Below are 13,827 nucleotides of genomic sequence, written 5' to 3' on the forward strand. Positions count from 1 at the left end.
CGGTGCGAGCGAAGCGACGCGGTGGCTGTACCAAAACAAAACAATTAAAGTTAAACTTTATTTTCTATAATCTGCGACAACGTCTGTACGTATCATTTACACCAATTTTTTTTCTAGATCCTTCAAAATATGCAGTCCTCGTACGTCTCGCTTCGATGCTTTTGAGGTGTTATCAATGTTACGGTCATTTACTGGATTCGATACATACCGTGCAAGATTAAAAGTCCCATAAAAAGTATATACAACGTGTATATGAAAACCGAATTATTACTTCACAGGTTTTAGCGGTACATTATTTACTGTCTCTGAGATTTATCAATGAAATCGAAACGCTAAAATAAAAACATTTTTAATTATGTTCTGAATTCGTTGAAAAGTTTAAAAACTGCGCCCATTTAGTTATATTTTACATCACTAGTGTGAATAAATTAACCAAGCCGCCATTGTAAGATGAAAAAACATATCAGAGTAGAATATTTTAAACGGCACCAATTTGTACGATGGGTAGAGCCAAATGGAATGCATTTTCTATATACTTCGAACTGTTTCCGGCCTGTGAAAGAAATAAGTTATTATTGATTATTTGATAACTTTATTGTACAGACAAAATATGGCTATATATACTTCGGCTTCACTTTCATTGGCCGAGTTCGTATCCCAGCTCGCCCTAGAGGGGCGACTTTCCGTTGCGTTTAAAGTAATTAAAATATTACTTGCTTCGATGGTGCATGAGATGAGAGTTCTCCATATTGTTTTCAAAGGTTTGTGAAGTCCACCAATCCGCACTGGACCAGCGTGGTGAAATACGGCCTAAACCCTAATCAGCGTGGGATGAGACCCGTGCCCTGTAGTGGGCCGATGATGGGTTGATAGTCAAAGTCAAAAATATCTTTATTCAAATAGGCCCATAGGTGGCACTTTTGATGCGTACATAAGAATTACACGGTAGTGAGATGATGGCGATAACCACATTCGTAAACTTAAAACTAAAGCTACGAGGGTTCCAAACGCGTCCTGGTCTACGAAGAAGCCCACAACAAGCTTAGCCGGGTATTTTTGTTCTTGTTATCACCATCTCACAATGTCATTTTAAATTATTAGAAGAGCAACCTAGAGCAATAATTTACACCCAAGCTTTTTTATCCATTACGTAGTCCTTTATACTATAATAGGACTTTTCTATAAGCTATGATGAACTAGCTGTTGTCCACGACTTTGTACGCGTTATTTAGTGTTTTTTTTATAAATCCCGCGGGAACCGTATGTTTGCTAGGGATTTTTTATTGGTTATAATGAGTACTTTATTTATGTAGTGCATAACTGGACTGTATCAAAAATAGTTTTCTCAGCGCACGTTTAATAATGAATTGTATGAGCAAAATATTGCTAATCCTTAATACTTTAGCTTAAAACGTAAAGGGTCCTGAATTAAATAAAATAATTGATTGCCTATGCTTCTTCGTAATAATTTAGCCTTCTATTCGTCTAAATGGTTCAACAAGCCAACAAACAGAAAAATCATTCCTCTTTATGATACATACATAGGCAGAGAATATTTATTGCACATCCAGAAAAAAAAACAAATTAAACAAAGCAAAAGGTATATAAATATTTATGCGCAAAGGCGGCCTTATCGCCTGAATTATTACATTAAGTATTGATAAAAAACACACGCAGAACCTAACCTAAAGGCTAACGCTTTTAGTGGGCAAGGCCAGAGTTAAATATCAAGTTTTTGTCAATAAATAACCTAGTTATTAGAGACAAGCTGTGCCCATGTTTATCGTTATAAAACAGACCTAAGCTCAGCAATGGGATATAAACTAGGCTGGTATAAATTATAAAGATGATTAATGTAAATAAATATACTACGACAATACACACGACGCCATAGAGCCCTAAAGTAAATGTGACTTTTTTTATGGGTACTAAGATTACTGTTGAATATTTTTAAGAATAAAACGTATATAAAGTTATTATGCGCATATACATTGTATAGTATGTATTTATATCCATAGCCAGTATAGTTTATATATTGCGCCAATATCCTTTACAATTTTTATTACTTTTCCCAAGGATTATCTGGAAGGTAGCTTAAGCAATAAGACCACCTTTGCATACCAATATTTGTTTAAATTTATTAAGTTGTAATTTGTGTTCATCTTTTTATGCATATAGCAGGAAAGTTGCATAAAATGGAAAAAATCCTCCTCTAATACGGGCTATATTTCAATTTTAGGGTATGCAATGCTTTTGTGCATGTATGAAGTGCACGCCACTGGATACGTAAATACTTATAATATACAGATAAACACTCGTGTTCATCACACAAATATTTTCCAGCTGTGAGAATAGAATCCGAAGCATTGTACCCAGAAAGCAGACTCTCTGCCAAACAATGAATGTGTTTATAAAATCTTATTACCTCTAAAAACACATTAGTGATATAGTTGTTTATTTGTTCCTTGTCTTCCGAAGCGTGGTTGGTCAACTTCTCAGTGAACTGCGTCGCCAGGTCGCTTATATGTTTTGTAAGGACTACCGTCAGTCTGAAAAAAAAAAAAATTAAGCATTTTTTTTAAATTTCTTTCCCGTTGCTTGGTCGATATGTATGAATTCGTTTATATGCATAGAATTAAGAGCATACAGAACCCTCATTCAGCTATTATTATATGCAGAGCAATGTGTCCAAAAACAATGAAAACATCAAAGCGGCCGTGTGGAAGCCAACAGAAGTACTTACTGAGTAAGGGCATCGGCTTCATCAGCAGTGGATCTCCGATTCTTCACCAGCAGCATCTCAGCAGTCTTATGGTACAGTTCCACTGACAGGGCGGTGGTTTGTGCGAGGTCGCTGACTGCTTTTTTGTACACCGCCTTCTCTGTGATTGTTACATCGCTTGTCTCGAGCCATGCTAACGTTTCTGTGAATTGTCTGAAAGAAATAATTAAGTTTTTATTCAATTTGTCGTGATTTTGCTGTCTTCGACCCATTACCGGGCCACTACAGGGCACGGGTATCCTCCCACAATGAGAAGGGGTAAAGGCCGTAGTCGACCACGCTGGCCCAGTTGGTGGACTCCACACACCTTTGAGAACATTATGTAGAACTCTCAGGCATGCAGGTTTCCTCACGATGTTTCCCTTCATTGTCGAAGCACGTGATATTTTAAATTACTTAAAACGCACATAACTCAGAAAAGTTAGAGGTGCGTGCTGGGATTCGAAGTCGGCCCCCAAAAGTGAAGTCGAGCTACTATACACTGCGTTATCACAGATTTAGCAGTAGTAAAGCTTACTATTTTATTATATCCTAGATTCTGCCCTAAAAATTTCAAAACTGTCTGCCCACAGTTTAGCTCGTTAACAATTTCCATTTTCCCTCGGGAACTTCTTTAGGAATCTGGATAAAAAGTAGCCTATGTTCTTTTCCATGTCAAAGGCTACATGCATGGCAAATTCCATCCAAATCAGTTCAGTCGTTTTTGTGTGATTGAATAACGACATATTATTTATCTGTGCCTTCAAACAAGTCATTTTTTTTTTTAGATAAAAAGTATCTTATGCCCATCTCAAGGATGCAAGAATAAAAGATATCTGTATTTAATTTCATTGCAGTGCAGAACATGGGTAGCAAACCAAATAAACTACACTTTCCTAATATCAGTACCAGGATATCATATACCTAAGTTAGTAGACCTTTGTGTGCACCAGATTTCACCTGATACTCATATTGAGGAAGTTGTCGTATGTGAATGTGTCGAACGAAACGTTGTATTTCCGAACGAAGCGACGCAGCCGTCACCTACACGTTTGACATTAGAATAAGATTGTCACTCGGTTTTTTTACCACGTGTAAAGGAGAATAAACCAAATAATACTACGACTCCAGCGTATTATTGGACCCCCACGGGTCCGCTGCCAAATTGAAGCCCAAGAGACTAAGACTCTAGCGTATTATTGGACCCCCCCCCACGGGCCAGCCGCCAAACACTCCCGACCAATTCACATTTTAAATAAAAAAAAACAAACATCAGCAAAAAGGTCAAGAATTACTTAATCAAGGGTTGGAATTGTAACTTAAGTCCTATGTCTCTGGTCGCCCGCTGGAGCCGCTCGTGTAACGCATCCGGTCTGGAAGTGCCTTCGGATATTTCATCTTCTTCTTCGTCTTCCTCGTCTGGCATTTCGCAGAGTTCTGCAATTTGTAACAAAGTTTAAACGACAATGCGAGATGGTGATAACAAAAAAAAACAACCCGCTAAGTTTGTTGTGGGCTTCCTCTTAGACCAGGGCGCGTTTGGAGCCCTCGTAGCTTAAGTTTAAAGTTATCGCCTTCAACTCACTTCTATGTCATATTTTACATGTAAAGTACGCATCAAGAGTGCCATCTATGTGCCTATTTGAATAAAGAAATATTTAACTTTGTCTTTGACTTTAACCTAATCGTTGCACAGATACGGTGAAATCGTTGATCCAGACAGCTGTGGTGGAAACCGTGAAAACTGTAAACTTTTTATCCCGGGAAATAAGAGAATTCCTATAAAAGCCTTAATCCACGCGAACGTAGTCGCGGGTATCAGCTAGTAAATAAATAAATATACTACGACATCGCCATCTAGCCCCAAAGCAACCGTAGCTTGTGTTATAGGTAGTACCAATAACACAAGCATGAATAATGAATAATATACATTCATGTTCATCACACAAACATTCTTTAGCTGTGGGAATCGAACCTACAGCCTTGGACTCGGAGAGCAGAGTCGCTGCCCACTGCGCGAATCACCCGTCGGGATCCTACTAATAATTAGATGGGCCATCTATTATTATACAGATTAAATAAGTAAATTTTAACACATTCATTAAAATTGTTAAAAACTGTGTAATAGAAATAGTATCTAGTTTTCTACTAGTCAAGCTCGTTCATTTGATCCCCATATGTAGGTAGTTATGAAAAATAAATATAAATCGCCATTATGTGCCGATATATAAAGTGTACTACTAGTCTATCCCTTTCATATCAGAAACAAATTTAAGTAGTTGTAGAAAATGTATCTATTGCGCCATTATGTGGCGGCCATCTTGAACCAATTTTAATCAAAAATGGCTAACACTAAGACAAGTAATAATTCACACTACGAATGAAAAAAAACACAAACACACACGCGCACACACACACACACACACACACACACTCACACACACACACATACACAAGGTGGGAAAAAAAAAAGGAATATACCTGCGACTTGCTGCAGTGTTTCCTTGATGTCCTGCCGTTTATTCGGGTCGGCGCTCCGCAGGCGTTCCTCTATCCTAATGCTGACTTGTTTCGACAACATCTCGAGAGCTTCTAAGTGGACTAGACCTGAAATATTAAGGAAACCAAGTTAATAATGGTGAGGTAATCTTGGAAGTACAACCCCCCAATGTGCGTTGATGTGATTGGGTCTGTGGGCAAAAACATAGGTGTCAAAAACCCTTTGACCAGATATCACTATGCGTTATAGATATTCTTCTATGAAAAAGCCAACCTATGTCATATGTGAAAGAGTACATAATAGTGAGTCAATTCTGGAAAAGGCATTGAATGGGTTCGGTGAGAGGAGTGGGGATTCCCACTCTGACTGGGACGCTTGCCTTAAGCCAGGTCAGCTGCGCTTGCGCACCGTTACTCTCAGTGAGTATACAAACAAGCTGAACCACACCTATATTTTTGGGACTTTACTACGCCTAATATGATGAAAAGAAAAAAATACCTTCAAAGTCATCAAACAATGTTTCATAGTGCACCGCTTTGGCTTCCCGTTTGGCCTCCTTCATCTGATCCTCTTCATCAGCCTTGGCTCTTGCCTCCCGCAATACCTGAGACAGCACCGGTTTGTCCCCAGAGTCTAAGCCAAGCATGGCTCGCTTCTTGGCAAGCCCAGGGTCACCATCCTGCAGGACTTCCATAGTTTTTTTGCCTATAGTCTCCAGTGTGTCTAAACCACCTGCCAGTACTTTTGTACCTGTAATACAATTAGGTTTTACTTTAATGCAAGTGGATGTAACATAAAATTGATATACCAAGGTACTATAACGCAGGTTTCCCTAATATCCTTAAACCTCAAAACATAGCTTGTAAGGTAGGCCCAATCTTAAAACTAATTTCATGAAATGCCAGTCTAGCATGAATACATCAAGACACAAACATACAATATTATAATTACTTAAGAATTAAGCATGTTTTCAGGATAATATCAGGTTTGTCACATACTCTCTCTGAGAGAGAGCTATGTTGGGAGTATCTCTACGTTATCAAATTAGAAATGAGGAGATCCGTAGAAGAACCAGAGTTACTAAAATGCGCAGCGAGTCGCAAGCCTGAAGTGGAAATGGGCGGAGCACATTTTGTGATTGGTCGAAATAACGCCCTCTGATTGGCTGAGAGAATAGAACCAATCAGAAGGCCTACACATTTGTGACGAGTTTGAAATAAATGCCGCATCCGCACAATTCCCACCGGCAAGATGTAGCAGTATCCCAATAAAGATAATGTACAGAAGCGTACTGATGACATTAAAAGAGTCGCTGGGAGCCGCTGGAAACAAGCTGCCCAGGACCGTAGATTTTAGAACTCCCTACAAAAGACCTATGTCCAGCAGTCGACTTCAATTGGTTGAAATGATGATCTTGGTCATTTTACAACCTTCAGTAAAAATTATTTATAATATAAGTAAAAATACAAGTAAGAGTAAACGTAACATACCAGTAGTCTCAACAAACTTAGTGACACCGGACAGTAAACTACCAAAGGGGAATGCACCCTCATTAGCATTACTTTGATTTGCTTCATTTGGCTCTGCTTTTGTTTCTGTACTGTTTCTCCTTTCACTGTCTGCGTTATTTTCTTTTGCGTTGTTTTGGGCAGATATCCTAGCTAGTTCTTCGGGATCTGGAGCACCAATGCCTGTTTCAAGAACTGTTGAAATACCCTGTAAGATAGTAAGTGTCTTATGATTTTAAAAATTAAGGTAGATTGTATATAATGTGTAGGGTGGCGTTCATAAAATACGTGAGATGTTGAAGAGGGAACGGGGGTCGAGTTACGTTGGAGAGAGGAGGGTCTCGGCAAATATCACGCAATTTTTTTTCCTGATTGAAACAAAAAAAAATAAACTATTTTGGTCCATTGGTCTTTTTACAATAAAAATCCAACGCGTTAACGTAAGAAACGTAAATTTTGGGGGGAGGGGGTTGAATAAAATCTCACGACATCTCACAAGGGGGGGGGGGGGGGGGACAGTAAATTTAAAAAGACACCTCACGTCATTTATGGACGCCTCCTAACCTAATTAATAAATACTGTTGAAGTGTGCATAAGTATACATCATAAGGAATCGCCCTGTAAAAATATTTAAGCAAAAAAAAGCGTATTTATTTTACCTTGCAAACTAATTTAAAACATACTAAGTGTTTACTTATGACAACCCTATTGAAGAAAAAAGACCGTCACGCGCATAGTATCTACGCTTCGCGACACGTATCTAATAACGTGACAGGAGCAACTTGATTTTAATTTTTTCATGGGATGTTAGAGCTGTAATTGATTTATTTCATTAAAAACTATTGGTGTGGCAGTGGTTTACTCAAAAACTATTAGCGTTCCGGTTTCACAGATAAGTTTGAGAGACGTTTAACAATGTTCATCTAAAGTCTGTGAATTAATATTTCGGTTTTCATTTGTATGTTCTATGGCATTTCAAAGTATGTTGTTATACTAAAGTCTTTAATATAGTCCAAAGACTTCATTCTAACTAAAATATAAAGTTCACTTAGTTTATGTGATGCAGCCTCTTGATAATAATGTTTCATCTAATAAATTGGGAAAAAACCTTACTCCCTGAATATTGAAAATAAATTTTCTTCCTCTGAATATAGAGCACAACCTACACTCGCCCCAGGGCCGGTATACCATACTGGTTGGTGATATTATCAAGACTCTTTAAAAATCGTTAAATATGGCTAAGCATCTTAGACAAAATATATAAATATAAAATTTTAAAACCCCGGACAATTAATATAATAGTAGAATACAAGTAAAGCTTTCATTTGATATCCACATAGAGGCAGTTATAAAAAATGTAATTTGCCATTTTTTTTTGCGGCGGCCATCTTGTCCGATTTTCATCAAACATAGCTAAGAACACTCCGGAGTTTTAAACCTTTCAAACAAAAAAAAAACAAAATCAAAATCGTTCCATACGTTAGTGAAATGAAATAGTGATGCGACAGAGACAGACGCACGCAAACACGCACGAACTTTAGGGAGCTTTTAATTTATTTGAAGTAGGTACTTACTTGTGATACCTGAGTTGTCAAATTGCTGATTCCAGCTGTAGCTGTACTTAGTAAAGAGTTTCCCCATCCCCAGCCCCATCCATCACTTTTTGTCACCTCTTGGGGATCTGGTATTTCCTTAACGTTTTGTACTTGAGATTTAGGGATAAGTTGTGGGTCCTTAAACAAAAAATTTAATTCACAATCATTTGATAGATTTAAAAAAAACCGAAACCAATATAGACTCTGTCATCAGTAAGAGTAACTTTTTAACCTGTTTTTTTAGGTTTTAGACCTTCCTGGCGTAGCGGTGAGCGCTGTGGTTTTTAGTGAGAGGTCCAGGGGAGGCAGGGGCAATTTGGGAATTTATAATTTCTGAATTTTCTCTGGTCTGGTCTGGTGGGAGGCTTCGGCCATGGCTAGTAACCACCATACCGACAAAGACTTCCCGCTAAGCGATGTAGCTTTCCGGTACGATATCGCATAGAAACTGATTAGGAGTATGGGTTTAATATTATTGCTATACTCCTAACAGGTAAGCCTGTTACCATGTTACATAGCATCATCACACATACCAGCAGGTGAGATTGAAGACAATGCCTTACTTTTAGTGGAAGACAAAAAACAACTTAGGCAGGCAGCAACAATTTTTGTTATCCCGTTTATGCCAAAAGATGGCAACATAGAAAATGAGAAATTTACCCAATTGCATATGCAGTGGCGTGCAAAAGGTTTGCGACCAGGCTATGCATAAAGCAGTTACATGGCATAACATTGTATAATTCCCCTCCAATACGAGTTATACAAGATAATTTGGGTATGCAGTGCTTTTGTGCGTTTATGAAGTGCATGCCACTGTGCATATCCATACATATGCACCCCTGCTCTCATGCTCAGAGAGTGGAATAAACTGTGGAAGAAGATAAACATTTTGTACTTGCCCATGCATTACCTTAGTATTAATGTCCTTTTCCTCGCCCCAATCATCAAAATCATCCCAGCCGGATTTCTGCGAGTCTATTTTCTGAGCTATTGAAGCCTGCGCCTTTTCTGTAGGTGCTGTTTTAATTTCTTCTTTTTGAGGAATGTCTGTGGGCTCTGATTCCTCTTCTATGTCAAAGTCATCCCAGCCATCTTTTGGTATATTCTATAAAAAATATAAATACTTAGTTAGTAAATAATAATAAATATACTACGACAATACACACATCGCCACCTAGCCCCAAAGTAAGTGTAGCTTATATATATAGTTGTTATGGGTAATAAGATGACTGATGAATATTTTTATAAATAATATACATAAATACTTAGAATATACATATAAACACCTAGAGTCTAGACACTGAAAACATTCATGCTCATCACACAAACATTTTCCAGTGGTGGGAATCGAACCCACAGCCTTGTACTCAGAAAGCAGGGTCGCTGCAAACCGCCCCAATCGGCTGTCATAAAAGATTAAGGTTAAGATGTAAATTAAGTTTAGTTTGCTCAAATAATTCACATTGACTTCATTATTGTCTGCTTTACTCTAAAAAGTAGTGTTAACCATTGATAATTAATAAAGTTTGTTTTAAAATAGAAACAATGTTTCTTGTCTCCATGTTTTCTCTTAACACTGTTTTATGTATTAAGTTTTTTTCATTGTTACAAACCTTTTTCTTAATTTTGAATACATGTTCAAATATAAATGTACACATGTGTCTGTAACTTGTATTATATATCTTAATGTAAATATAATTTTTTATATGTGTATATATTTTTTTTATACTTCCTAAAACTGTTTGGCCACACCCTCACTCGTTTTTCTAGCACATCACATGTATGGCTGGTAGAAAATGATTTAGCATTAAGACCGCCTTTTGTAAGCCATTTTTTTTGATGTGCAATAAGTTTAAAAAAATTTGTTGAATTGACACTGACACTGCTATGCTTGTACCAAATAGTACTTTTGCTGAACATAGATAGGCATATCCCCAAGAGGGCCACAAATTAGAGTCTACTACTATCTAGCTTAAAAAGCCCTTCTTGCAGGATTAATGACACTAATAACAACACTGCACGCACAGTACAGTGTCTACAACATTGGCTCCAGTGACAACTTGTTCTTCAACAAACAAACTGCTCACTGCTTTTTATATCTTCTAACTCTGTTGCTAGTCAGTAAGTAGCATTGTTTCTCCATGGTGAACTTCTAGCTCCATATTAAAAATAAAATACTAAACATGGAATTAATATGTCAAAGCCACTAAGTGAAATAGTGGAGAAGCAGTTTTTTTTATTCTACAGCGTTTGAAAAGTGCAGTCAGTTAAAGTGTGACAAATTACTGAATATATACGGGATGCCTGTTTAAGGGGGCTAGTATCTTTTGCCCCTCAGATGCCTCCCAACAAAGCCCACTTAGCATGCTAAACAACTTGAAGGGCTTTCTATAATTTATCACAGAGTAATAACCCCCAAGTGAAAATCATAATGTGTTACTAATGAGAAATGCAAACTGTATGAGCACAATCCATTTTAATTATAAAATTTTTTACGAAATTACTCACATCCTTTACGGAAGCTGCTACCTTATGTAAAACGGGTTCCTGAGTTGTTTTATTGTCCTGATCTTCTAGATTATCACTATAATTTGATGATGATAAACGCTTTTTTCGTTCCCTTTTATTAGGGCTGATGCGGCCCTCGTCTGCACTTTCAAAATCTTCACTATCACTTGAAGGCATTTTGCTAAATTATTCCAAAATTTATAAATACAATATCTAATCAATTACACCCGAAATTCAATATTTTCGTCTACGTGTTTGACAGAATTCGCTGCGTTTTAACATCTGTCAGTTGTCACTTGACATCTGTCAGTTGTCACTTGACAGCTGATATTTTGCTATGGAGTTTTGGACTTTGCATTATCTCAAACGAAATGGAACGTAATTTAATTTCCGGTGATAAAAACCGCCAACTTAAGCAAACTTTGGGAGAGGGCATCCCCTCTCCCAAACCGATGTTTGACGATTTTACACCATAACTCCGACAAATTACAACCGATTTTAATAATTATTTTTGTACTATAGAGGTTATAATATGTGTTTAATTTTGCCCAAACTGTGGTTGGAGATAGAGGACAGAACTCCTCAGCGGACAGCAGCAAATACCTTATTTAAGGCTTAGCGATACTGAATACTTAATTTTTTTTTAGAACTACAACTAAATTTAATGCATGTGGTAAAAAACCAAATCAAACGCAGACGAAGTCGCGGGCAACAGCTAGTTGGTAATAAACGGTTCCCGAGGTGGGAACCGTTTTTACTTTTTTCCGGGATACGAAGTGGCCATGCTATTCTAGACTAAATAGGTACCTCCATGTAAGCTAGGTCTGTGATAAACTTCTTAGAGATCTGTTCAAATGTTGAATAGAAGCAGGCGTTACTTTACGGAATACCATGACATACTGTAGCTTGACGTGTTAATGAAAATGTAGCTTAACCTGCAATACTACGCGAAAAGCAGGGCAATCTGTACGGTGTAATTTATTATTGCGTCAATTATACTCAATACCAAACAGATCTTTGGCAATATACCAATTACCTCCGACATGGCACCGGTGCATCCTCAGGAGATGTTGACTTTACAATGGTTTTTTGACGGCCGATTGGCGCAGTGGACAGCGACCCTGCTTTCTGAGCTAAGGCCGTGGGTTCGATTCCCACAACTGGACAATGTTTGTGTGATGAACATGAATGTTTTTCAGTGTCTGGGTGTTTATCTATATATTATAAGTATTTACGTATATTATTCATATAATTATTATATCAGTTATCTTAGTACCCATAACACAAGCTACGCTTACTTTGGGGCTAGATGGCGATGTGTGTATTGTCGTAGTATATTTATTTATTTAATTATTCATTCAGCAGATCCGTTCAGTAATTGCCTTACAAACATCCATTTAAACTTTGGCATACTTTGGCAATCATAATATTAATACAGATTAGTATATGCACTAAGCTTCGTTGACTTGTAAATTATTTTTATTAAAGTGGCTAAACCAAATGAGAATAATTAAAAGGTATAAGTATATAATTTGTTAAAGTGGCGATTTTAAAGTACTTACGTACCAATAGTACCTACTCACTACTTGAATATGCAATGCAAACAAGATTATGTCAATGTCTATCGGATAAATACTTATAATATAGATTTCATTTTAATTTCAGTAGGTACCTACATACCTAATTACTATTCATAGAGCCATAATCTATACTAATATTATTAAGAATAAAGATATGTATTTTTGTATGTTTGTATGTCATGATAAATAACAAAAACTCCATCGATTTTAAAAAATGTTTCGTATCTAGAAAGTTACATTATCAGCGCGCAACATAGGGGTTTTTAAGCAATTAAATATTGTTAGAAATATTGGGTTAGGCTCACATAAATAAAATACAGTGCACATTTTTAAGAGTTATTTATTTACTTTGTACTTCGAGATTTATTTTAGTTACCTACTAGGTAAATATTTTTCATATTAATACTTTACTTCCGCTTTATTTACAGCAGGTACTTATAATTTATCATAGTACCTGCCGACTTAATAGGTTTGAATAGTTTTATAAGGTTTAATGTTCATGCCTAAACTTTAACCGTTATTATTATTTGGTCACAATGGTGCTTGTAACAGCTTCTAGCAACTAGGTTTAATGTAAATGTGTTAATACTCATCTCCAATCTCGTTAGCAACTTGTGGTTTGTAAGAAAGTACGTTTCAATGACTCGCAATTAAACTGGTTGTTCGTTTTACTTTCCTTTAGGTATAAACAATTACTTCTTCTCATAATTAGGTGTAAGAGAATAGAATGACCTTTTCAACTTCTACCAACTGATCTTTTAAGTTTTAACAATGGTGTTTGTCATTCCACCATCACCGGTTAATTCCCCCTTATTCCCCTTTTTTTCCACCACTGACATTGACATTCCTCCTACCAAGACCTAGTTTTCGTTCTGGAATCGGGAATTCTCAACAACTGATGTCGTATCGATACTATTTATTTAATCCTAACTGATTCTTAGTGCTGTTTATTACAATTTGTTAGCTTGGATATTTTATTAATTTATATATATTCCAAATGTTAGTCCATATTATATTAATATATCACTTGCTTCAACGGGGAAGATAAACATCGCTAGGAAACCTGCATGCCGGAGACTTCTCCATAATGGTCGGAAAGGTGTGTGGAGTCCACCAATCCGCACTGGGCCAGCGTAGAGAAATACGGCCTTAATGCCTTCTCATTGTGGAAGGAGACCCGTGCCTTGTAGTAGGCCGGTATTGGGTAGGGTAAACTTCTATTATGCCCTTTTGCCATCCTTTAGCAGGTGGATACGTAAATATTATCGCTCGTCAGGGGATATAATTTTTGCTCGTTATCTCGTCCAAAGATGCTCTTTATGAAAGGAATTGATAATATGATGATAAGAGATGCTTGCAAAGTTTGGTGCATCAT

At 37.0% G+C, this 13,827-nt stretch overlaps 1 protein-coding gene across 1 annotated transcript; it reads right to left on the reverse strand.

Annotated features, from left to right (window-relative positions):
• Nucleotides 1–413: 413 nt before the first annotated feature.
• Nucleotides 414–11,138, reverse strand: LOC120625275 (protein FAM114A2). The gene is made up of 10 exons (XM_039892292.1): nt 10,873–11,138; nt 9,275–9,469; nt 8,344–8,502; nt 6,752–6,977; nt 5,760–6,011; nt 5,243–5,368; nt 4,057–4,198; nt 2,744–2,935; nt 2,426–2,549; nt 414–553 (listed from the first exon to the last, which is right to left on the reverse strand). The coding sequence occupies exons 1-10, from the start codon at nt 11,047–11,049 to the stop codon at nt 479–481; spliced, it is 1,668 nt and encodes a 555-aa protein (XP_039748226.1). The 5' UTR covers nt 11,050–11,138; the 3' UTR covers nt 414–478.
• Between the last annotated feature and the right edge of the window lie 2,689 nt (nt 11,139–13,827).

This window comes from Pararge aegeria, chromosome 7, assembly GCF_905163445.1.
Source record: "Pararge aegeria chromosome 7, ilParAegt1.1, whole genome shotgun sequence".
In the NCBI taxonomy this organism is placed as follows: Eukaryota; Metazoa; Arthropoda; class Insecta; order Lepidoptera; family Nymphalidae; genus Pararge; species Pararge aegeria.